Here is a 26775-nt window from a genome sequence, read left to right as displayed (position 1 = left end):
AAGTTCATCTTCAGAGGAACTAGTTTCATCGACATCCGACTTTGCTTCCGGCCTAGGAACAAGAGCTACGACTTGACTCTGTTTTTCTGCTGCTGATTAAGCTGACTCAACACATGTTACAAATTTGAAAAACAACGACAAATCAAGCAATGTCGCTAATTAGATAAATATGTAAAAGATAAAAAATATATCTGGCAATGTATCATATTTGATAGCTTATAAAATGTGTTTATACAAAAAATAACGGTGTACGAAAGTACCTATTCTGAATGGCAAATATTCTTCTCTTACTTATGAATAAGATTAGTCCTAAATATATTAAAGAAATATTATTTTTACCTTGCGATGCGTAGACGCCTTCGACCGGTCCGCCATCTTGCATTCTCCTACTGTTTTGGTGTTGCCAGTAACTACAAAATATTTTTTGGTAGGATCTTTATACTACCTCCTAACAAAATACAACATAAAAGCCTTGAAACAACTTTTCAAAACTTCTATAGATTTATGGAAAGTGCAATGTATTAAATCATACACTGTGCCAAGGGTTAAATTCTACTCACTGTAAGTTCTAAGACACAAGGATGTACGGACAGACCAATATAATATAAGCAGAAGTGTGTTTGTTTGCTTTTCCCTGCTTAACGCCTTTATTTTACTTTATTACTACCGAGGTATACAATAAAACTCGAGAGGAGGGAAGGTTGCCCGGGCCCGAAGGATGTGAATTGTGAGCCCGGTGTAAAATTCCATCGGTATAATTATTTTTAAATACAGACACGCAAGCATGCACCGGTGCGGTTTGGGCTTACGCCCTTAAAGGTGGGTACAGATTGGTGCAATGCAACATGTAATGTAATATTCTGCCTTACATTGCATGTTCCCTGCTGCCTTGTACGTGTGGCGCGCGCGGTACGCGCATTGACTACGAATCATTCGAGAACATCTGTTCCCGCATTTCGTAACTGGCCCTCGTCACACGTGTTCTTTTCTTTGCCCACATCACTCTACTTAAGTCGATATACTTACGAATCATGGAGTCTGAAGACAGCCTTCTTGCTCTGACGATTATCAGTGCTTCATTGTTAATCATTCATCGACTTTTAAAAAAACCCCAAAGACCCCGACGTTGGTGGCGCACAGAATTATATAAACGGAGAGAAGGCAGAGAATTGCTTACAGATATGAATTTCCAGCATATAAGTGGTCAATACAAAAGTTTTACGAGGATGACGCCAACAGATTTTGAAAATTTACTCGCGATAGTCGGACCAAGAATAAGTCGAAAATATTCAAATTTAAGAGCTCCAATTTCAGCCCAAGATAGACTAGCGATTACTCTTCGATTTTTAAGCTCCGGGGACTCTTACACAAGTCTACAGTATACATTTAGAGTATCTAAACAATCTATTAGTGGAATTGTTCCTGAAGTGTGCTCTGCTATAATTGAAGAATTAAAAGAAAACATTAAGGTACGTATAATCAAAATCTTTATTTTTCTTTGTTAACTAAATTAAATCAGTAAAATCATCTATAGAAGAGTGCTGTGAGTCTTGTGAAGAGACCGACGAAGGCTGCTGGTTGATTGAGTAGTCAGCAGCGTCTACATTTTCTGCTGTGGTATAACCGTAGGATACTGAAGTTGAGGGACGATTGGAGTATGGTTCTGTATATGCATTTGGTTGATGTTGCCAAGATTCATAATATCCCCTGTCGGCTTTCATAATAATTTCAAATATTGCGTGTTCAACCGAAATCCTAGTCTGAGAGGAATAGTTACTCATTTTAGCTCCTATAAATGAAACAAAACTTTTAGTTAAGTCTGGAATGCTTGATTTACTGTCCAATTTCTGTGCAGTGGTTTTCAATATCCCCACTACATCGGTAAGAACATTGTTTTCGTCTCTTCTGGATCGTTTCGGTTCCTGTAGACCATGCTCATTTGGTGGTGCTGGAGGGGTGAACTCATGTTGCGTGGCTTCGGTGGCATTGTTTTTGGAGACTGAGCGTTGAATGGACTCCTGGAAATAATTATAACGATATAAGTATATTTTTTTAAGGTACCCACGACTGCCAACGCCTGGTTGAAGATAAGCAAGGAGTTTGAAGACCGGTGGAACTTCCCACACTGTATAGGGGCATTGGACGGGAAGCACGTTTTACTTCAAGCCCCTATTAAAAGCGGAACCGAGTTTTATAATTATAAACAACATTTTAGCATCGTTTTGTTTGCTCTAGTTGATGCAGACTATAATTTTCTATTCGTAGACGTTGGTTGTCAAGGGAGGATTTCTGATGGCGGAGTTTTCAAAGATACCCAATTATATGATAAGATAGAAAATCGAACATTAGACCTGCCAGAGTCACGTCCCCTATCCGATAGAAATGTTTCTATACCATATTTTTTTTTAGGCGATAGTGCGTTTGCTTTAAGTGAATACTTGATGAAGCCATATGCTGGGATACATCCAAAGGGTTCATCGAAGAGAATATTTAATTATAGATTAAGCAGAGCTAGACGGGTTGTTGAAAACGTATTTGGCATTGTATCGTCTGTGTTCAGAGTTTTAAGAAAACCAATGCTTTTACAACCCCATAAAGCTGAATTGGTAGTTATGGCAATCACTCTTTTACACAATTATTTAAAACGTCACTCTACAAACGTGTACATGATTCCAGGGTTAGTTGATAGGGAGGAAGATGGAAATTTAAATGAAGGTACGTGGAGGCAAAATAATAATAACATCACATCAATACTGCCTGTAAGAAATATCCCTAGACGATCACCTGCGCATCTTAATGCTATCAGAGACGAATTAGCTGATTATTTTATGAATGAAGGAAAGGTTTCTTGGCAAGACAGATGCTCTTAGTTTAAATCTTACCGTATTTTTTCTCTTTCTTGGTGTGTTTCTATCGTCCAAAAACTTTAAAGCATTGTAGGCAAACCATCGACTTGTGTATGTGTCCGAAGTACCTGCAATAAAACACACATACATTAATACACTTTTATTTATTTACTAGCTTTACTTTAATTATTGACCTATAGTTAGTTACTGCACATAATTCTTTTAATAATAAACTATGTTATTTAATGCATAATAGCAATACTATTCTAGCTCCTACAAAACGTACAATATTGAATTTAAACAAATAAATTAAAAATAAATCCCTTGGCAGCCACGTTTAACTATCAACTTTTTATTATTTAATCGGGTTAAAACATCCTGTATAAATTGAATATAAATATGTTTTTATTCGCTAGGTACCTAGGTATAAATAGTTTATGCTACTACCTAGATTTATAAACTCCATTGTACTTTTTTTCTAATTTGATTTTATTATCTAAGTAGGTACCTTAATTTTTTGATGACTTAAATTGTAATAAATACCTATATAAAAACAAATAAAATGCGTTATTCTTACCTTTTCCAGTCCCCTTGGATTTTTTTTCCTTTCCTTTTTCACGGCGGTAAGAAGAGAGAAGACTTATCATTTTGTTATTGCACTTTTCTGCTGTTATTTTCAATACATTTCCGATTTCGTCCCACGCATCTTTCTTTAAATTTTGTTTATAAAAGTTTTCATTTTGAGGGTTCCATAAAACTTCCCTTGTTCTGTATTCCTCTATCAATAAAAGTGACTCGTCATCACTCCACGCACCCTCTCTCACCGCCATGATCGTTGCGCATGTGAACGAAACGAACGACCGTCCACGGCTGAGTCCTGCGCACGCAGTGTCCTGCGCACGCAATAACTTTTGAATGGATCAACCAATTTTCACGCGGTTGACGCCCTTCGACGCAGTTTTATCATCCTCATAAGTGATTTTCAGGTTTTAATTGATCGAACCGAAACTTTCGGAGTAATCCCGAAAAAACCCTTTTTTCAGTTTTCTTTCGTTCACGATATCTCTCGAACGAATCAACCGCTTTTGACCAGCTTGGTGGCGATCGACGTGGTTTTTCAAGCTCAAAGGCGGATTCGTTTTTGAAGTTGGTCGATAAAGTCGGTTAAAAGTTATTCCAAAAAAACCACTTTCAAGCTCAGGAAATAGCATGCAAATAAATAAGTGTATGCTTTTTTAGTAGAATACATGTATTTACAAAAAAAATACTTAAAAAAAAGCTTAAAACAATTTAATTAATTGATTAATGATTAATTAATCATCATCTTCATCCGTAGAATCATCTTCCTCTTCTGGCTCAATTTCATCCTCAGATTGCGTATCTGTAACAAAAAATTATTAAAATATTTAACAATATTTTTTTTATGAACGTGTTTTTTTAATTATTGAAGAAAAGAAATACCTGATTCTGGACTATCTTCAAGTATATCAGGTGTTATGATTACATCTTCGTACGCTTTCGGCAATTGGTCACCTGCAAACCAGTTCATTTTAAATTTCTCGTCGACAATTTTCCATCCATAGTCCGTTGGTAAAAGATCAGTAATTTTTGCATTATGGGCATTACTCCATAAGCATGCAATGAATTTTGTGCGTAACACTTGCTGGAGTAACTCCGATTCACAGGGTGGCAAGTTGCACGCATCGTAATTCCGGACACTCAAGGAGAAGGGTTGCGACTTGTCTTTTACTTTGTATGTCCTATTGAAGATGACAATCCTGGCTTGATTGACATCGTCTAACTTTTTTAACCCATACAAGTGGCAAGTAAAAGACTGTATAATGTTAAAAGAATCCTGCACATTATGCTCCTTTGATCCCAAATCCAGAAATGCGTCTTGGAAAATTTCTGAATTCATTAATAATTGCAAAGGTTTCTTTTTCCCTCGTCGGTACAATGCTGGGTTGAAATCGCAACCAGTGAATGCATGCAAAGCTGGAAGCGCTTTCGAAATTTTTGTACCTAATTTTTTGTAGAGAGCGGATACGTCGATGCATCGGCGGGCATTGCCAACTCCAAGATCCATCCAAACTTCTACTCTTGCTTGCAGGTGTTCCATATTTGCTAACATGATGACCACTATATCAGTATCAGAAGTTCTGACAGTAATGGTAGAATCTTCATTTTGTTGGCAAGCAACAAATGCTATCTTCGTATCCGCTTCTTCGTGATCAGGGCATGACAACTCATTATTAATGATGCGTGTTACTTTATTATCAGTAACAGAATATTCATAACACAAATCATGTATTATGTAAATTACCTTACTACCGATAATCGTTGCCATCTCCTGATCAGCCCAATGATCGATCAAAAACTTGACAATAGCTTCTTTAAACTTTATATTTTTTAAGTCTTTCGTAAATTCTGCTGTTCGTGTTTGTTGAGGACCGGAAATGTGGAATTCCTTGTCATCTACACTACCTCGAAGAGAATGCTCATAATCCTTGATAGAGGGTGTGAAGTAGCGATCGAATACAATGGCAACTTTACTTGCATACTTGCAGCGTTATTGACAAGGCATTGTAATATTTTCTTTGACACACCTCCAAAACTACGGGGCATTTCTTTAAAAGTATTTAAAAAAAAGAAGCCATCTATAATTATAAGGTCAACTTGGGGTGGCGGTTGCTCCATATCTTCAACTTGTTTCTCTAGCTCGTGAATTAGTACTGACTTATCAGTCTTGTTTAAAGAACCATATATATGGCACAGTGATAACGGCATAGGAGTTATGGGAAAACAAAGTACTTTCTCCAAGTCTATACTCGTGTCAAGAGATAGAGCTAATAACCGTCCGAATAAATCCCGCTGCAATGTAACTTCGTGCACTTTTTCACCAATTTTCATTTTTTTTTTCTTCTTGAGGCTTGCAAAACTTAGCACCTTATTTTTTTTTATTGGCTGGTGAAACCTGTCTGAATTTAAATTACATTCCATTATGAATTGATCGCGCAGAAATGTTCCTCCAGACACTGTATTTAGTAAACAGTTTGTAATTTCTAGAGAAGCAGCTTGCCCCGTTGAAATGTTAAACAACTGATCCGCATCAATTGAAGAAGAGAATGGATTGATGGTCTGCAGGACACTGTTCGAAAAATTAGTTTAGCAGAAATTGAATTTGTGAGGTTAACAATTCCAGTAAGACGACGAGCAGCATCACCATTTATCGTCTGCTCTAGCGTTAAATCCACAGGAATTCGTGAGAAAGGCTTGCTGGTTCTTCTGATTCCAAACGAACCCTTCGCCATTTCAGATCGGAGGCCTGGATGTGTGTTATCTACATGTTGCAGTAAATTTATGTAGTACACTAGCCATCGACTATAGTTTGGTTGATTGTAATAGAAGAATAAGCTGACGATTTTCGCAATGGTATATATGTACAATTCTAAATCTCCAACTCTAATACTTTTAATGAATAAGTGGTAAAGATTTATAAAATCGATGTACATTGCGTAAAATTGCGCCGTTCTTCCGTGCTTGCCGTCTAATGTGTCTTCTGTGTATTCTTCATAAGATTGAATGAGACGTTGTGTTTCTGCATGCTGAACTTGAGGAGAGACATCTTCATGAGCCAAAAATGTGGTGAGATATTCGAACACTGATTCGTCAACTGTCAATTGTTTGTTTTCCAAAAATGCTTCGAAATGTAATTGTTGCAATGCCAACGCCACGAGAGAATGCAACCGTTTACATCTGTTATAATTTTTTCCGCTAATAAAACCTGACACTGAACCATTAGCGATCAACTCACATTCAGTCATGATATTGCTCAGTCCACAATCTTCAATAAAAGTACCAACTGCATTAAAAAAAGCCAATTCAATATGAAAGGCCCCTAAATGAATAAAAATATTATCAAGTTTTGGAGATTCTTGTGCTTGAATACAATAACTAGTGCGAGCAATAGCTAGATCATAGGTGATCTGGATGTAGGGAGCTTGACACTCATTTGCAATATCCTGACTCAATTCTAGAGTTTTCAAAACAGTTGAATGGTTGGTGGGAGATTCATTAATTGGAGTAAGATATGAAACTTTTTGAACTCGTGAATCGTCAATCAAAATCTTACTGTGAAATCCTACCCACATTGGAACATTCGATATTTTATACTTATGTAATAACATCCACGTAACGTCCAGCTGTTTCGACATACTCAAATTGTCTGGAGCTTTATTAAGCTCTGAGATGTCTAGCTGACTCCAGGTGGTAATTTTTAACTTCTTAGTAAATGGATGCATTTCAAAAGTAACTTCTTCAAAAGCCCTGCGTTTTCTTTTTATTGTTTTTGGAGTATTAATGGAAAATTCTGGAAAACTACCATGCACAATCTCATCGATTGTTGAATTTTCATTTGCAGAAGGGCTAGAAGATTCCAATGACACCGGATCCGGATTCTGCACGATATCCTGAAAAATTATTCCCACCGTATCATGCAAAGTATCTTTGCCGTTGAGGGTTTCTACGAAGCGGTCGAAATTGTCGAATGCGACACCAGTATTCAAGTCCGGGCGACGTTGAATATCTTCAGGACATACGTGATCACTATTTACCGTTGAAAATGTCAGCTCAGTCTCTAGCTCTTCCAAAGTTGTGTAAGAGCAGCAGTGCCCATATTTTGAAAGTATATTAACAACTTTCTTACTGTTGCATAAGCTCTTCACTGCCAGACCTAGGGTAATTTGCTTCGAAGTTTTAATTTTGTGACCAAAAGCTGCATAAATCAGATATTGCCCAATGGAAAAAATAGAAAGTTCTTTTTTTTTTTGCCGTGCTTTTTGGGATAGATGAGAAACATCACCACAAATGAAACATTCCAAAAAACAATGAAGAAGCTCTGGCACATAATCGCACTCTCTCAATATCAAATCTTCAGCTGTACAATTTTCAGGCAATTCTCTTCTGGTTGAGTTAAGAATTTCTTCACGCAGTTGTGTTGCAACTGAACGGATGGTTTCTTTTACTGCCATCGTTTTAAATAAATCCGTGTAAGTTAAAACAGAGGCGGAGAATGGAGCAAGAAACTTTTTTTTTTCAGCTTAAATTATTTTTATCTTATTGTCAAAAGTTTCCATCAATTTTCTTTCCAAGTGACGGTCTGAGAACGAAGAAATATTGATGGAATTAGATAGTAAACTGCATTGCTGCTCTAACAATTTTTGATATTCTTTTTTTACGAAATCAAAAAACAAACATTCACTATTCTTGACCACTGTTTCTTCTAACATTTCACAAAGAATAGTATACGCAGTATTGGTAACTTTTTTTTTCCTCAGAAATTCGCTATTATCATCCTTATAAATATCGCGTAAATATTGATCCTTGCAACATTTATGGTAGGGAATTTTGGTATCATCAGAGAAAGAACTGAGCTTTTCCAACATTTTTACATCATTTTGTTCCGTGGCCGCGCTTTTCAAATTCTCAAATGTTTTGAATCCATTGACAGCTAAACGAACTTCACGACCATGATGCCGTTTACGCTGTTTTTGGCAAATGAAGCACGTTTGTGATGCTGAATCCTCATGAGCGACAGGCTCATCTGTACTGAATGAATTATTGGAATCCTGAAAGCCTTCCTGAACGTTGCTCGACTCTCCCGCTCTGAAAATTTTATAACAATAATTTAAGTATAACATAAAATAAAAATATTGGTTAAAAAATTTCAAATTCGATAGAAATACCATTTAATATGAAATAAATTATTTATATTAATAATCAATTGTAAAAAATGGTCAATTAAATATTTTAGTTTTTATGCAACTTGATAATAATTTTTTTTAAATTAATATTTTCTCAAAAATAATAGTAATTTCATGAATTAAAATATTTGAACAAAAATATAAATATTGTAGTACCTATATAATATTATATTTAGGTATCTTTTTATTGAGTTCATAAATTTTTAATACAGACTTAATCAATTTGTTTATCGAATATAGTAATTCTATCCATATTTTTTTAAATTTATATTATAGAAGATTTTAATAATTTTCCGGAACTTTGTTGGAAGCAATATCTAGTTTCGTACTACAATATTTGGTACTACAATATTTGTCTTTTAATTCATGTAATTAACATTATTTTAAAATAAATATTAATTAAAAAGATATTATCACTAAGTTAAATAATAAATAGTGAACTATTTTATAAGAAACATATATGTTAAATAAATAATTAATGATACTAAAGTTAGCCGACGTTTTTAATTTTTTGATTTTATTTTTAATAATTAAATTATAACAAAAAATTTTTTTTTAAAAATTGCACTTTTTTTTACAAGTGAAATTTTTTTTTATTTTTTTGTAATCATTTTTTCAATAAATACATAACTGTAACCTAAAATAAACTATTTAAAAACTAAATAAAATCTAAAACGTCCTCGAAACCACCGCAGCGAGGCACAGTTCCTAAGATGCTGGCAGCATTTCCCCTCTGGATGGCCAAACTAATTCGTTGGCCAAGGTAACTGCCCGCTCTAGGATCACCGGTAGACTCGATAACCCTTTTCGATAATTCTTTGAAAAGGGCTCTTGCCTCCGGACCCCACGGTCCCAAAGTCTCTACACCAAAAGGCACAAAAATGAAGCTGCTATCCAGGTTTTCATATTTACGCCTCTTGGCCTGCTCGGCACTGGAAGCAGCCGCACCTACCACTGACGAAGTGGCCTGGATGTGTGATGCAGCTAGGGTATCAACACAAGTTGCATCCCACAGAAGTGACCTTCCAAGCCTCCAAGGTATGAGCGTCATACCATCAGGTCTCTTGCCATCGCTCCGCGCCAAACCAATAGGTTCTAATACAGCTGGTACGTGAGCGGTAGCTAGAGAACGTCGGATGATGTCGTTGATGGTGCTATGGCGAGAGAAGCGACCAGCGCTTCTTGAACAGGAGAGTCCATGGTGACCGTAGGTGTCAACGCTGTCACCGCAGTGGCATCGATGAGGCTGAATTATAGAGGCGCCAAGCCTAAGACCAATCACCACCGATAGAGTGGTGTGGTCTAACATAGTGCCCAGGTTAGCTGAAGGGAGAGCATGTAGCCAGTAGCCGGACTCCTTAGCAGAGAGAGCGAGAAGACGAGCACCGTCTCTTTTAGATGGCATTTGGTCTAAAAGTGTGTCAAAAGTTTTTTTGCAAATAATGTCGTCCCACTGTCTCTGTGAAGAAAAAGAAACCGGCAAAATACTGGGACTAAGAGCAGACCAACTATTTCTTGCCTCTGCCAAGTATGACACTTCTATGGAACCCAAAGAATTGGATATAATTTTTTGAAAAAGAGTGTGTGTACTGTACACAGAGGAAAGAAAAGCTGGCAGCGAAACACTTGAAATTTTGCGAATTCCAAGACCGCCATACCCTATCGGAAGTGAGGCCTGGGTCCATGCCTGATTACTTATGGGACAATTTAAAATATTAACAAGAATATCTTTTATAAAAGTATCCAATTTTTCCATTAAAAAATTAAATTTCCAAAGAGGTGAGCATCTAAGAAAATACGTAAATTTTGGAACAAATAAACAAAAGCGAATAATAGTTAGAGCCATATGTGGATTAATTTCGAAAAGACGATCGGAATTGTTGCTAAATTGGGAAATTAAATCGTCAATAAACTGTGGGACTGACGTTTCCAGTATAGGTGCCCCTAGGAGACGAAGTGATTTATCATTTAAAACTTTGATGCCGGGAGCCAAGTTATTAAATTGTTCTAAAATGTGCTGTTTCGATTCATCCGAAAATGAATTTGGAATAAATATTTTACATTTATCAAAGTTAAGCTGTAAGCCAATCAGTTCAAATTTTGATATGATACTCTTAAGATCGTCCAAAACTGTGTTCACTTTGCCACCTAAGGTCCCATCATCTAAATACCAGATATTAAATTTTGAATTTATAGTTGAAATTATAGGATGTATAGCTAGACTAAAAATAGCGGGACCAAGGGGATCACCCTGCTGGCAGCCGACGGCGGAGCTCAAAACGTTGTTTTTATAAACTAGCCTCGAAGGATTCTGGTAACACTGTGCTAAATATGGGAACAACTGTGGTAATTTATTTACAACTTCTGAGAGGAGGACTCCGCGATCCACCGAGTTGAAAGCATTTTTAACGTCAATTTTCAGAAGCACTTCCTCCTGGGAGTTAAGGAGAAATGTACGAGTAGCATGTACAGCTGCTTCACACCCCCCCTTAACTCCGAAACCTAACTGTATTGGGTCAAAAGTTGATGAAATAGAAGGTAGAATTTTTTTACAGCAAATTTTGGAAACGATGCGACGGATTGTTGAACCTACTGCTATGGGACGGATACCACCATCTTTTTTCCTTAAGGCACATAAATTTGCGCCATAAAGTGTAGAGGTTATCTCTTCAGGTACTCGTCCAGATAGCATCAGATTCACCAGATTAGTGATGGATTTCAGGAGGGCTCCATCCGTATCCACGTTTGTACCACAAACTAAATCTTTAAAATGTTGTGGAGACAAACCATCAAGACCCGCGGCGGAGCCACTTCTGAAAGCCGCCAGAGCTCCCAGCACATCGTTTGTAGTGGCCTGAAAAAATGAAGTGCTTAACGGTGCGTCCGGAAAGGATAAATTAGGAGATGGGGATGAATGTTTTGAGCGCAGTGCTTCCAGAGTCTCCGGTGTATCAGGGGCAATAGTGTCACTTGAGAACAAAAGACGAGCTGCTCCCTTAAGGTCTCCATCGCCTATTTTATTTTCAATCAGTTTATTTAAATTAAAATTGTGGTTTAAAGTGGAATGTGATGGTATACTAAATAATTCGAAGCTACTACTAGTGACCGTGGAGTCATTTTTAAGACAACTATTTTTAATTTTTTGAGTAAGTGAAAGGTTTTTGTCCTTGTCTGCGTGGAGATTACGGTACGCGAACGTGAGCAAGAGTTCCCAACTACGGATGGTGTTATGGGTGATGACGTTATCTATAGTTTTTTTGAGGGATAATAATACCGAATGGCGTGAACCTCGTGGAATGCGTCTGATTAATGGTATTGAATTTTTAAAGTTGCTTAATGATTCCCATAAGGGGCAAACAGGTATATTTAATGATTGCGAGTTACTTGAAAGGACAGGAATTGCTGAAGAATCTGATGATCTATGAACTCTACCTATGTGAATGTTTAAACCTTTTCTGTTTTTAAAATAACGGCTCTCTGAACACCGGTCACAGCGTACGTTTTCAAGTGGCATATTACCCCGGCAACTAACTCAATCTGGGACAGTTCGCATGGCGCCTCGGTAACAAAATAATATTTATTATACCTACTAAAAATACAAATAATAGTAAAAACAAATCACTAACAAATTTCACAACAATCACAAACACACAAAATCCGCGCAGATTGATAAAATTGTACACGCCTTCGGATCCAGTTCTCCTTACTGCTGACTGGGAATTTACTGGATTGGCAAGGTAATAAACAAAACTCCTGAATCACTTGATTACAAATTGAAAATTTGATCTCGGTTGAATCTAATTACTCCTAATATCGCCTTGGCTGTGAAATGTAATATATACTCGTAACTATATTGATACGTAATCCAATGTTTTAATAAAGATCTTCTATGAAATTCGACGGTATTACAAAACTCTTCTATGATTTTTGTATCGTTTTAAAATATTTAAATTAAATAATAAATTTGCAGAAAATTTTCCATGACGTTGACGTTGACGTTTTTTTTTAATAAAAAAAAATTCTAAAAATTTTTATATGTCAGCTAACTAAATTTTCATATTAATTTAAATATTTTGTAATTATCGATTATAAACTATTGATACTTTGCAGCTCCAAAATTAGTTGATTTAGAAAAATCTTAAATAATATTGAATTAAATTCATATGATAATTAATAATTTTATATGTGCCAATATTTTATTATGTGCCAAAGAAGTACAACTTCTAACGCGTGTACATGAGTACACACACCATTTTTTTTTTGTATAAAAGTTTAACTAAATAATTTTTTTCAATGAAAAAAATTTTCTATAAATACTTATGAGACTGAAGTTAACAGACACTTGACAATTGTTTGATTTTTCTTTAAAAATAAACTAGACAGAAAATTATTTATAAAAATCTCATTTATAATTTTTCAGAGCTTCTAAAAATGAAGTTTTTAAATAAAACTATCTTCCTAAAATTTTTTTGTTAAGAAAATTCCAAAAATTATCAGATGTCTCTCAATTTCAGTATTATAAATATTTAATAAATGAAGTCATATTAGCACTTACTCGTCTGTCGATGTACCAGCAACCTCAGTAGACAAGGAATCAACAGTACCATGTGCTTCGGAACACTCTCCAGAATCAGGAGCATGTGTTTTGGAGCTATTTCCCGAAACTTCCGGTGTATTGTCATGTTCCACTACACTTTGATCTTGTAAATACTGAAAGTCTCGCGGTATTTTAATTGCAGTAAATAATTTATAGCACTGTGCGTGATATAAATCATTTAATGATAATTCCATCGATAATTGGAGGTTATCATATGTTACTCGAGACTTTCGGATAACCGGCTTGCTCCGACGATATTCCAAAATATTTACACATTTCTTTAATGTTTCTACAGTAAATTTGATTGTTTTTTGTAAGGTACTTTCACCACAAAATACACATTTCAAATTAATATCACTCATATTAAATATTTATAAACTTTAATTCACACAAATAATATTAAAATAGCAAAAAAAGCCAAAACGTTGGAAACACGTTGTAAACAGTATGCCACGAACGAGTCTTTATGATCAGCTGTGATGGCGTCATGGCAACAGAAACCAGAGTGGGGACGGAGTGAAAGAGTAATAGATAGAGAAAGAGTGAGAGAGGAATAGAAACGCGGAGAAGGAAATGTAGGCATCACGCAGCTGCACGCATTTAACTTTATCGACGAATTTTTGTTATTTCGGCTTGCGGAAATCGTCAGATTATATATTTTTCATTATTCTTGAATTATTTCCTTCAAAATAAAAAAAAATTTAGCTACGCTCGAGAATGTCGAGATGACGTTTTTTTTTTACAACTTTGTTGCCCTCCCCTTTTTTTACGTCACTCTCAAATTGTCAGATTAGTGGAATATACACTTTTTAGGATGTAATTAACTCACCCTACCTTAATCTGACGCGCTCGAGAATTTCTGATGGTCAATTTTTTTTTACTAATCTGATCCTGTATCCTTCACGGGCGGCCTTATATATGGGCCTCATGTTTTGTGGAGGTACTTAACCGGGTACAAGGTATCCCCCTGTATATTAATCTGCCGCGCTTTAGTAAATCCCGAAATTCCCGCTTGGGCTCCCCTACTAATAGCTACTTTCTCTCAATAAACCCCAAATATAGTCGCCCATCATGTTTTCATTGTATTGGCCTTGATAGCGTTGTTCAGAATTCATGATGTCCTGATGGAAACGTTCTCCTTGCTCTTCGGAATAGGCTCCCATATTGTTTTTGAATTTATCCACATGAGCATGCAGCATATGTACTTTTAATGACATCCTGCAGCCCATGGCCTTAAAATTTGTAAGCATATCCTCAACCAACTTTTCGTAGTTTTCAGCTTTATTATTTCCTAAAAATCCAGAAACTACTGCTTTAAAAATGTTCCAACTTGCTTTTTGAGTACGATTCAGCAACGTTGGAAATTTTTCATCGGCGAAAATCTGTCTTATTTGCGGACCAACAAAAACCCCAGCTTTAACCTTTGCTTCCGATAACTTCGGAAATCTTTTTTTTAAGTATCCTAAAGCTTCTGAAGTTTCATCCAGTTTTTTAACAAATTGTTTCATCAACCCTTACTTAATGTGCAAAGGCGGCATTAACACTTTTTCCGCTTCAACATTCGGCTCAAATTTGACGTTCTGTTTTCCGACACAAACTTCTGTTCTTACAGGCCATGACCGTTGAATATAGTGTTTAGAATCCGCTCTGCTATCCCACAAGCACAAATAACACGGATACTTTGTATATCCACCCTGTAGCACCATTAAAAATCCCACCATTTTAAAATCTCCAATCAGCTCCCAGTTATACTCACGATACTTTACAGATTCAAGCAAAATTTTGACACTTTCATAATTTTCTTTAAGATGTACTGAGTGAGCAATTGGAAGAGACGGAAATTTATTTCCGTTGTGCAATAGAACTGCTTTTAAACTTTTTGTAGAGCTGTCAATGAATAAACGCCATTCGCTAGGGACACAGGGTATGCCAATTGCTTCAAACATACCTTTAATGTCATTACAAAAACAAAGTCCATCTTCCTTCGTGAAAAACGTTGCAAACATTTCATGCCTAGTCCGCTGATCCGTGATCTTAACATCATCAAGCAAATTCCACTGTTTTAACCAAGAGCCTAGAAGCTCTGCTTTATTTTTTGGCAAATTTAAATCTCTAATTAGATCGTTAAAATATTCTGAAGTAATGAGATAGTGTTTTGGTTGTTCAGGTGTAGGCAAAAACTCCTTATCGGAATTACTTTTATAAGAACTAAAATATGAGCTACTTTTCTGCGATAATTTTTTTGGTGGCTCAGGTACTGGTCGTGTCAGGTCGCAATTGGAGCAGAAGAAGATTCGAGGTCAGGATATTCAATAGGTTTTGCATTTTTACCTCTACGTCTTTTACTCGGATTCACCATACAAAAGTAGCAGTCAGTAATATGGTCTTTTGGTTCTCGCCAAATCCTTGGTATTGCAAATTTCATAGACCTTTTCTCACCTCGATACCAACCTAAAAATATAAAAATAAAAATTAATATGTCTATTATTTTGGATTCATCGCTTAATTAAATAAAAATTGCTTACCTTCCAAACACCTTTTAAAATAACTACAAGCAACATTCATCCCCTCTCCCAAAGGATAAAAAGTATCCTATATTACTTCTAACACTTCCCAGAATATGTGTACAAAGTTTGATATGTGTGATAATGGAACACGCTCGACCGCCATCGGAATTATGCTTAGAAGGAGGACCGGCGTGCCGCGACAAGACAACGACAGAAACAAATCACTATTAATGCTAATATTTGAGGAAGACATCACTAATATAATAATATAATACGAAATAATAAATAAGTCTATTAATATATACAATAATATAATAATATAGATAATACATATAATCAAGTCAAAATGAATAATTAAGTATAAAAATAACTAGGTATACTAATAATTAAATAATGCAAAATGTACCCAAGATACAACCACCAGCACCATTCCAAATAAAGCAATAATAGGAAAGACTTATAAATTAATAATTGTTCAAACAAAGCCTTAATACTACTTACTAAAACTCAAACTAACTTAACAATATCTATAAAAGTAGCTTACAGCAACAACAAAAAATAATTCTAATATGGTATAATTCTAGTATGGTACATTTTGCATTATTCATGGCTTATCTTGACTCCATACAGGACAGTCAAAATATGCTTCATAGGCTTCATAGAGAACGTGAGATGTCTTTAGTTCATATTTCACGTCTCGAACTTTAATAAATTGACCACATATAAAACAAAATGCATCAGCATCGTATTTGCACTTTCGTGACGACATTTTAAGTTATTCTGGGCTTGTAAATAACACCTGATGGTTGTTTATCACTCGGGTGCCATCTAGCGGCACAGTGTAAACGTTAATAACACACTCTCACCGCGCGGTCTTTTTAAAATATTAAAATCAATTAAAATTTATGAAAAAATTGAAAAATGAGTATTATTATTGTAACTATCACAAAAGCAAACTTTATACCGATACCGAGGTATTTTCTTTTCGTTTTTGTGCATAACTAACTGGAAAATAATAGTATAAACTTTAGGACAAAGAACGAACATTTTTTTGTAGAGTCGTGTTATTTATCTGGCAAACCAGCCAACATCAGCGTACCCAGCCATTCATCGTTGACTTCAAATCCGTTGTTTCTGAGCTTATGTGCAGTAATCATTATCTTACTGACGTAGTCTTCTACACTGGAACTTTATTCGAGATCTGTATTTATAAGATCCCTTAGCGACCCACTCTCCGTGTTAACTCATTATCATCGAATGCCTTTTCAAGGCTTAGCCATACTTGCCTCGCTGTTTTACAGTCCTGCACATTTATGTAGTTTTGAGGATCTAGCAACAATATCAATTTTGTTCTTGCTTTGACGTCTTTGCTTTGGTGGCTTTGCTTTGATTTGGTGTGGTTCGCCTCAACACATTGCGATAGATCTTCATGTTCTAAATACGTACTTACACTAAATTTCTAGGTAGCGAAATTGTCTCGCCCCATTAGTTTCTGAATGTTAAACATATTACTCGAGTTTGAGTTAATTTTATGTATGGCCGCGTGGCCACGTGGTGCAACCTCAAAAAGTTACGTCGGATACTTTTAGTACGAAACTCCGGTGTCTTATTATTCAAACCACGCTCTGCTACCATGTAGAATTTAATCGCTCGTGGTGGAGAAAACACAATAAAAACCCTATTTAGAGAGTCAATATTTTACTCGGAAAGTATTAAAGAAACATGGTTGCAAAAAGACAAGTTGACAGTAGGATGAGCAGGCACACGAGAGAGAGCAGATTACGGAAGGAAGAAATGATTGTCTATATGACGTATATAATGCTTGTCAATTGTGTCAGTTGGCAGTAATAAACTAGCTACGGAGCGATACGGTAGTTTCATTCACACCAACCGACATACCATCTGGCGACGAGGCACGTTTAATTAAACCTACCCGCGTGTGTTTCAAAAATGAATCAAAATCAATTTTATCTCGGGAATTTAAGCCTTTTCGATTATAAAATTAACGAATGGGAAGTTTTTTACAGTCGGTTGACACAGTTTATAAAGTTAAACAATATTACAAAAGCCAGTCAAAGTGCAGTTTTGTTAACTCATCTGTCGGATGAATCATACCGTTTGGTTCGGAATCTTGTGCATCCGAATAAGCTCGAAGATTGTGCCTACAGTGAGCTAGTAGAAGTACTCAATCGTCATTTCACACCAAAGAGGTCGACTTTCGCAGACAGGGCGAAATTCTATGAAGCAAGCAGATCGGATGGTGAGAGCATCGAAGAGTGGGCGGCGCGCCTGAGGGGCTTAGCCGTGTACTGCGACTTCGGCACGGAGTTAGACACGCTAATGCGGGACCGTTTCGTTCTGGGATTCAGGGCAGGACCGGAGCGTGATAAACTTTTCGAATGCGATTCTAAGAGTTTGACGTTCGGACAAGCCGTGGAAGTGGCACAGAAGGCAGCGTGTGCACGGCAAGCGCGCGTCATCGTCAAGGAGGAGCCTGTATTTCGCGTCAACGAGCAGCGCAGTGCCAACCCGGGCCAAAGCCAGGCAAGGTCCCGCGGCGGACCTCAGGAAGATTCACAGCGCTGTAATGTGTGCGGTCTCCGGTTTCATAGTGCGGAAAAGTGCAGGTTCCGAAATCTTAAGTGCAACGTATGTGGGCTTAAAGGCCATTTAAAAAAAATGTGTAAAGCTAAAAAGTCTAATTTACATAATATTGGTGCGGAATCTGATACATCTCAAGGAAGTGATTGCAGGGAGTGTGATCTTTTTAACATGCGGTATGTAGACTATAGTCCTATTAAATTGACTGTGAACGTTAATAACGTTAGCTTACCTATGGAATTGGATTCCGGATCAGGCGTCTCAGTGATGTCAGAAAATCTTTACTCAAAATATTTTAAAAATATGATGTTGCATAACTGTGATTTAAGAATGTGTGTGTACACTGGCCATAGAATAACGCCTTTGGGGTATTTCATTGGCAGGGTAAAACATAACAATAATACAAAAAAAATCAAAATGTATGTTATTAAAAATGGTGGCCCACCCTTACTAGGTCGTGATTTTATGGCTCAGTTTGGAATTTATTTTGCGTCGTCTAATAACAATAATTTAATTTGTACAAATAAGCCTATTGACGATGTGCAACGGCTATTAAAGCAATATCAGGAAATCTGGAGCGATGATTTAGGATGTTTTAATAAATTTGAAGTCGAGTTACAATTAAAAGATGATGCAAAGCCGAGATTTTTTAAACCACGGTCCGTGCCTTTTGCACTAAAAGACAAGGTTAGCGCAGAAATCGATAGACTAGTTAAATTAGGCATTCTAATACCCGTTAACCACTCAGAGTATGCGACTCCTATAGTTCCAGTTTTGAAGGAAAATGGAAAGTTAAAAATTGCCGGTGATTATTCATGTACATTAAATAAAGACTTAAAAATAGATAAGTACCCTTTACCGAGGATAGAGGAGGTTTTTTCTAGACTAGGAGGGGGGGAATGCTATTCGAAAATTGATTTGAGTAATGCTTACAATCAATTTAAACTATCAGAATCATCTCAAAAGTTAACGACTATTAATACCCATAAAGGCCTTTTTGCCTACACTCGATTGGTGTATGGATTGGCTAATGCGCCAGCAATATTTCAGAGAGCAATGGAAACTCTGCTATCGGGGTTGGACGGAGTCAGCGTCTGGCTGGATGATGTGTGTATAACCGGGCCAACGAAAGAAATACATTTGTCTAGGCTTAAAGAGGTCTTAGGCAAATTGCAAGAGGCGGGTTTGCGGTTGCAGAAAGATAAATGTGTCTTTTTCCAAAATAGTGTGACCTATTTAGGTTACGTAATTGATAAGAGAGGTCTAAGAACGTGTCCTACTAAAGTGGCGGCAATACTTGACGCACCCGCGCCGTCTAACGTACTCGGAGTAAAACGTTTTCTAGGGGTAGTGAACTACTACAGGAATTTCATTCCGAGTGCGTCAGCAGTGTTGAGCCCACTACACGAGTTATTGCGCGCGGGCGCAGGGTGGCGGTGGGGCGAGAGGCAGCAGGCGGCTTTCGACAGCGTTAGGGCATAAACTGCGTTAAGCGTGTGCACGCACGTGAGCACGTCGCGGGCCACGCTTCTGGTGCACGCACGTGAGCACGTTCGCGTGCTTATGCGCGGGCATCGGCGCGTGCATCCGCGTACGCAGTTTTCTCAGTACAATTTTGACGTTGGAGGTGTACAGTCGAATAAGTAATAATGGATAAATTAATGTTGTATTATTTATCAAGACGACGGCGACGACGAATTGCCAAAAAAAGACGCCAGCCAGTAAGCCCGTTCGTTGAATCTAGGTTACTGTGCGGGGAATTCGTGGTGAAGTTTGGTATATTAAGAAAAAATGAAAGGTTTTTTTTCAAATATTTTAAAGTTTCATTACAAGTCTATGATGAATTATATTCAAAACTGGAGCCCTATTTGAAGACTAACAATCTACGATTGAAATCTACGTCAATCGTATCACCAATGGAACGATTTGCAATGACATTGCGGTAAGTAAAGACATTTCGATATTAATAATCATCTTTATTCATGTAAAAAAACAGTCATTATTTAACAAAAGTTTAGAACACTCATATTTTTTGCCAATTTATGTAAGTCACATTACTGTTTAGCCACATCAAGCAAGAAAGAAGAAGAAGTTCTTATTGTTTCGGCAGTGACACCTGAATATGGCTTAAAATGTTTTTCTTGATGTGGTTCACGGACCGAAACACATAACCGCACACTTATTAATCATCATATTAATCACAGTTTCTTATATTTATTAATTATATTTTGTTATTTCTAAATTACACAGTTTTATCTTTTTCGTTTTTTTTTATCTATACCTACTTATTCACTTATTTTTTTATATACTTAATCACAACAGTCATCACAGTGTCTTGCATAAACGCTACGTTACAATTAGTCATTGATTATTCATTTGAAATACACTAATAAAATCACAGGTTCAAGTTTAAAATAAAAAAACACAATAACAGTTAAAACAGTACAATAAGTCTAAATGTCTTAATTATAATAATATACCTACCTTACAAAGTATTAATTATAATGACGCATATTGATTGCAAGTTTTTACATATGAATATTTCCCTTATTAATTATTCCCTTCTATTACTAGATCGGGTACTAATATTATTTTAAATTCTTATTTATCATCACAATCATAATCACAGTTTACTACATAAAAGATTAAATTTAAGAAGAGGACATATGAAGGAGCAATGTTATGAGTAGGTTCAAAAAAAAGGTCCATTAAGTAAAAAAGGGGTCTATTGATACACTTTTTTATTTGACCCCAAAATAGGGTTTAAGATAAAAGTGTCCGAATCGACCCCGTTTCTTTCCTTATGAACATGACACCTCAAGGCTTGTAAACTTTTGGCGAATGCCCTTGTATATCATAATAATTGCACATGAGACCAGAAAAATATAAATATAAAATTGCGCTTTTTACTAACTTAAATAGTTCTTCATGTTCTTCTCTTTCTTTTGTTCTTAATAATTAAACAGTCTTAATCAAATCTTCAAAGTCTTTCTTGTTACCTATTTATTCATTGTTCGTATCTGATCTTACATTTAAGGATTCTAAATCATTCGTTACCGTATTTTGCGTTAATGAAAGGTCATCAATGGTAATAATCATTTCTTTTTCAATATCAATTAAAGCTTGTAATACTTTCGTACGAAATAATAATTTTTTAAAGCAACTCAATTTTTTTACAGTTGGTAATAATGACTTAAAAAAATTCAAGTCTTCGTCCATATTATCTGCAGTGTTATTCTTCACGTAATTTAACAACTCTAATTCGAAATCAGTTGGCGATTCGCACTTACGTTTCTTGGAAGATCGTGTTTCTTTGGTAACGCTGGAGCTGGTGCTAGGTACATTAATCAAATCTTCTTCAATAATCGTATTATTTTGTGAAGTTCTCGGTGACGCGTTTTGCTCTACTGACTGATTAAAATTGTCTGCCGATTCTTCTCCTTGAGTATTCGAGTTTGAATCTAAAAATGACAGCATGTTATAGTAAACGTATGTTTTATTTGCCCTGGAACCGGAGCCTGATTTAAGTTTTTTTTTAGTAGACCTCACTCTTATATAAGTGTCTCTTGCAGTTTTCCATCTTTGCTGCAGCTTTTTCACTGAAACAATAACACAGGTATTTTATTTTATTACAGATATTTAGTTAGTGGACATACCTTCGTCGATATTCATCTGGCGTATCAGACAGGACTAACCACGGTCAGAAAAATAGTAACAGAAGTTTGTCAAATTATAATTGAAAGGTTAAAGGAAGAATGTATACCAAAATTTTCCCGTGCGCTATGGGTAGAGACTGAAAAAGGTTTTTTAACGCAAGCCCAGTTTCCTAACTGCATAGGTGCAATAGACGGAAAACATATACGCATTATAAGACCTCCACATAGTGGTTCCCTCTATTACAACTATAAGCATTACTATTCTATTGTACTGCTTGCAATGTGTAACGCCAACTATGAGTTTACCTATATAAACGTGGGAGTGCAGGGTAAAGAATCTGACTCCGCAATTTTCACACAAAGCCGATTGTACGAACAAATCAACAATGACTTAATAGATATTCCTCCTGCCAAAGCATTGCCCGTAATACACAATGATAAACCAACCAACATTGCTGCAACCGCAGCTTTGCCCTATATTATTGTAGGAGATGAAGCATTTGGGTTATCTAGCCATGTCATGCGGCCATATGCTCGAGCTCTCGATTTAAACTACAAAAAAAAAATATTCAATTATAGGTTAACGAGAGCGCGACGTTATATTGAGTGTACATTTGGTATCATGGCTAATAAATTTCGCATACTCCATCGTCCATTGAACGTTGGAAAAGACAAAGCAATTTGTTTTCTTAAAACAATTTGTATTTTGCATAATTTTATAAGATCAAGAAGTCAAATTAATGACTTTCATGATATTGTCATTATACCAGACCATATACGTTCAGTTCGGGGGTTAATTGGAAATACCCACAGAGATTCGTATACATTACGCGATAGCTTCGCAGATTATTTCGTTGCAGACGGACAGCTGTCATGGCAAGATCGCAGTATTTATTGAAGGCTTTTTTATAATTTATGTACATTCAATAATTGAATTTTCACGGTTTTTTACCACACATTTTTTATTAACATAGCAGGCATATTTTGACAGCAGCATAGCAGACATTTTATACCTAATGATTTTATTTGTTAAATTCATCGGATGTAACCAGTTGCGCCGCCATGACAGTCGAAAATTATAAGAAATTCAGTATTCTTACATTAAATAGGTAAAATGTTATGTAATTACGCATAAAATGAAACTTTTTTTCTTTCATTACACATCCAGTGATGTGTAGTTTGTACAGTGTCTAAAAACACAAGTAGGCATCTTTTTTACTAAAATATTATTGGTACTCAAACACATGTAGACGCGACACCGATTGGAGCGTGACTAACTGCATGGTAGGCAATTACCTTCCATTGCTCTTGCCTTTGAAAGCGGGCGTATAACTAATCTAGTTATATAAAATCATAGGATGTAACCAAATAACTTAGATTGTTGTAAACTAAAGTTGAGAGATGTCAAAGAAAAACCTACAAAACTACAAAACGCACGCTTATTTTACAAAGTTACTAGCCCAATTCTAAAACCAATATAATAAATATTTTAGTTGATAATTGTTTTATTTATTTACCTACCGATCCACTGTTTCTGCCCTAAAATGATTTTGAACCCTAAATACACCGATAGTGTGAAGTAGTGTGAAGCTCGCAGTCGTGAACATACTGGTTGTCTCGTGACGCGCAAAATGGCGGCGACCGCGTGGCCGAAAGAAAGAACTTTGGAATTTATCGAGCAATAATTATATAAAACCATACCAATATTATGGGACATTGTTCACACGAATTTCACAATGTTCAGAAATACGCAGTATCTCTGCACTAGTTTTGAATATAAGCATGATTTTATATTTACATAGGTAAATTATTGTAAATATTCCGAGTTTTAATTTTATAGTTGGATTAATTGTTGAAAACATTTAATTGACACAAATACAATTGAAATAACTAATTATATATAACTAATTGCATAGATTATTAAAAATAAAAATTAGGCGCAAAGAATAGTTTACCTAACCTACGTTATTATAAAATAAAAAAAGAGTGTAGGTACTTACCTTGTATGTTTTTTTCTGCTTCACTCCAGTCATCAAAATTTTCAAACAGTACTTTACAAATGTCTAGCCATGCTTTTGATTTAGCGTCCCGGTCTTTAAATATTTCGCTTGATTGGTCCCATATGGCAGGACGACACTGAACTTCAACAATTACCCTTTCTGTATCAAAATTTGTCATTTTTTGTTATGGGCCGGGCACGCGCGTGCGGTCGGTTCGAGATAGCGCTGTCAACTGAACAAGCACGCGCGTGCACCCGCTAGCGGGCTTCGCGCGTGGACCCGTCCAACGTGATGCGTGATCACGTCGCGTGCATGCGTGCCCCATTGCACGGAAGTATCACGCGACGGGCTCACGAGCGTGTGCACGCGCATGGGCACGCGCGGGTCGTTTTTGTATGGACACGCGAGAGGCACGCTTAACGCAGTTTATACCCTAAAGCGTGAGCTAGCGAGCGAGCGGGTGCTGGCGCATTTCGACCCGGCCGCGCCGCTCATGCTCACCGTGGACGCGGGGCCGGTCGGACTCGGCGCAGTGCTCGCACATCGGGACGCCTCGGGCGGCGAACGGCCGATAGCGTTCGCGTCGCGGTCATTAACGACGAGCGAAAAGAACTATAGCCAAATACAGAAAGAGGCAACGGCTATTGTCTTTGGGGTGAAATATTTTCACCAATATTTGTACGGCCGTCAGGAACCTTTTATTTTGAAAACCGATCATAGGCCATTACTTTCTATTTTTGGTAAAGAAAAAGGCATATCAGTCACGGCCGCATTACGGCTACAGAGATATGCGGTAACATTGTCTGCATATAATTATATAGTGCAGTACGTAGACGGCAAAAATAACCAAATTGCAGATTTTTTCTCACGGGCTCCCTTATCAGTTCAGTATGACGATGGCGAAGGAGACGACTGTTCTAAATATTTTCTCTTTTTCGAGTCGAACGCGGAACCAGTTCTGTTTAATGACATACGGCGTGCCACCGCGGCCGATAGTGTTCTAAAAACGGTAATGAAATATATGGACAAGGGGTGGCCTAAAAAAATCAAATGTAAATCGATATTACCGTACTTCCAATGCAAGACGGATTTAGAAGTGGTTGATGGGTGTTTATTACGGGGACATAGAATAGTCATTCCGGATACCTACAGAGAAAGGATGTTGAAAGAATTGCATTCATCGCATTTGGGCATAATAAAAACAAAAAATGTAGCACGGGGAAAAATGTGGTGGCCGCAGATCGACTTACACATCGAACGGTGGGTTAACTCATGTCAAACGTGTGCGGCAGTGCGAAGCGCGCCGGCGTCCGCGCCGCCCGCGCCTTGGCCGCGGCCGCCGGGTCCGTGGCACCGGCTGCACATAGACTATATGTCGATAGGGCAGTCCGTGTACCTGATTGTCATAGATGCATATTCCAAATGGTTGGAATGTGTTTATATGGACCGTGGCACATCCACCAATGCGCTTATTTTTAAACTTAAAGAAATTTTTTCTAAGTTCGGTGTTCCTAATGTCATGGTTTCCGATAATGACGTAAAGATATGTTCTGCGGAATTTAACACATTTTGTCGGATGAATGGAATCCAATATCTTACTTCACCGATCTACCATCCAGCTAGCAATGGGCAAGCTGAGAATTCCGTTAAAACTTGTAAAAAAATGATAAAATGCATTTTATCTGAAAGCAGATGTCAAAGACATGTAAACGAGAAATTACTCAGTTTTCTTTTTAACTACAGGAATACTGTCCATTGCACTACAGGTGCCACACCAGCGATGCTGATGATGGGTCGGAATTTAAGATCAAGATTGGATTTAATATTACCGCCTAAGGAAAACTATTCTAAACAAGATATGGCGGCGTTAAAGCCTAGCCGAAATTTTCATGTAGGTGAAACTGTATGGGCTAAATGGTTTATTGCGAGAAAGGCAATATGGTGCGTAGGCGTTGTTAAAAGAGTTATAGGTAACCGAATGTTTGAAATTTATTTTGAAGATTATAAAACTAGTTGTAACAGGCATGTAGATCAGATTAGAAAATATACTAGTTTTTGTAATAGTGATGAAAGCCTAGACCAATCAGGCAGTACCCTACCAGAGCAGCTTTCATCACCAACACCGATCCCCGTGTCGACACACACTGAGAGCCCAGTCTCAACATCTGCACCTCCACCTCCTCCGGCCATTGTAGTGGAGGAGAGGGACGTGCAGGTAGCAACAGACAATGTTGTACCTATTGTGGGGAGCGGTAATGATAGCGTAATGGGCCAAGGGGGAGCTGATAGTGAGGAAAAGGCGGACGTTGTAACGCAAGAAGAACCCCAACCGGCTGAATTTGGTGCCGAATCATTACGTTTGGTTAATAATAAATCAAGTAATCCAAGTAGCGCGGAAAACAGTCCAGTCGGGCGTTCTAAAAGGTCTAGGAAACCTATAGATTATAGACAATATTTTAAATAATGTTATATTTGGTACTTCAGGGAATTATTTGTAAATTGTTCCAGGTTCCCAAACTAATGTTGGAGGGATGACGTATATAATGCTTGTCAATTGTGTCAGTTGGCAGTAATAAACTAGCTACGGAGCGATACGGTAGTTTCATTCACACCAACCGACATACCACTATATTAATACAGTTCCTGTCTGTGCCATAGACAAAGCACCATAGATGGGTTGCGTTCAATTACAACACACCTCACACGTTGTTTTTATTGTGGCGCATCGCCGTTTTATTTAACAACGCCAAGAAAATGTGTCCCAATAGCTTGCTAGCTGCTAATGTTTTTTGGTTCCTGTTTTGCT

At 37.0% G+C, this 26775-nt stretch overlaps 5 protein-coding genes across 6 annotated transcripts; 4 read left to right on the top strand and 1 right to left on the bottom strand.

Moving 5' to 3' along the window:
• Window positions 1-823: 823 nt before the first annotated feature.
• On the top strand, window positions 824-2913 carry LOC120636641 (protein ALP1-like). The gene is made up of 2 exons (XM_039908204.1): window positions 824-1469; window positions 2058-2913. The coding sequence occupies exons 1-2, from the start codon at window positions 1032-1034 to the stop codon at window positions 2868-2870; spliced, it is 1251 nt and encodes a 416-aa protein (XP_039764138.1). The 5' UTR covers window positions 824-1031; the 3' UTR covers window positions 2871-2913.
• Window positions 2914-17578: 14665 nt separating this feature from the next.
• LOC120636507 lies at window positions 17579-19795 on the top strand. Its single transcript, XM_039908015.1, has 2 exons — window positions 17579-18535; window positions 19364-19795. Exons 1-2 carry the CDS (start codon window positions 17663-17665, stop codon window positions 19793-19795), a joined length of 1305 nt encoding a protein of 434 aa, XP_039763949.1. The 5' UTR covers window positions 17579-17662.
• On the top strand, window positions 19788-23469 carry LOC120636160. Of its 2 annotated transcripts, none has more exons than XM_039907495.1 (2): window positions 19788-20255; window positions 21949-23469. In XM_039907495.1, exons 1-2 carry the CDS (start codon window positions 19963-19965, stop codon window positions 22865-22867), a joined length of 1212 nt encoding a protein of 403 aa, XP_039763429.1. In that variant the 5' UTR covers window positions 19788-19962; the 3' UTR covers window positions 22868-23469. The 2 variants fall into 2 exon arrangements, 1 of the variants encoding a protein (XP_039763429.1); XR_005659353.1 differs by having other exon boundaries at window positions 20190-20255; window positions 21493-23469.
• Window positions 20127-24393, bottom strand: LOC120636161. Its single transcript, XM_039907496.1, has 2 exons — window positions 23970-24393; window positions 20127-21912 (listed from the first exon to the last, which is right to left on the bottom strand). The coding sequence occupies exons 1-2, from the start codon at window positions 24145-24147 to the stop codon at window positions 21317-21319; spliced, it is 774 nt and encodes a 257-aa protein (XP_039763430.1). The 5' UTR covers window positions 24148-24393; the 3' UTR covers window positions 20127-21316.
• Window positions 24340-26433, top strand: LOC120636506 (uncharacterized protein K02A2.6-like). The gene has a single exon (XM_039908014.1). It carries the CDS (start codon window positions 24340-24342, stop codon window positions 26431-26433), a length of 2094 nt encoding a protein of 697 aa, XP_039763948.1.
• Window positions 26434-26775: the final 342 nt, after the last annotated feature.

This window comes from Pararge aegeria, chromosome Z (genome assembly GCF_905163445.1).
Source record: "Pararge aegeria chromosome Z, ilParAegt1.1, whole genome shotgun sequence".
NCBI classification, from domain to species: domain Eukaryota; kingdom Metazoa; phylum Arthropoda; class Insecta; order Lepidoptera; family Nymphalidae; genus Pararge; species Pararge aegeria.
This window is presented reverse-complemented; position numbering and strand designations above follow the sequence as displayed.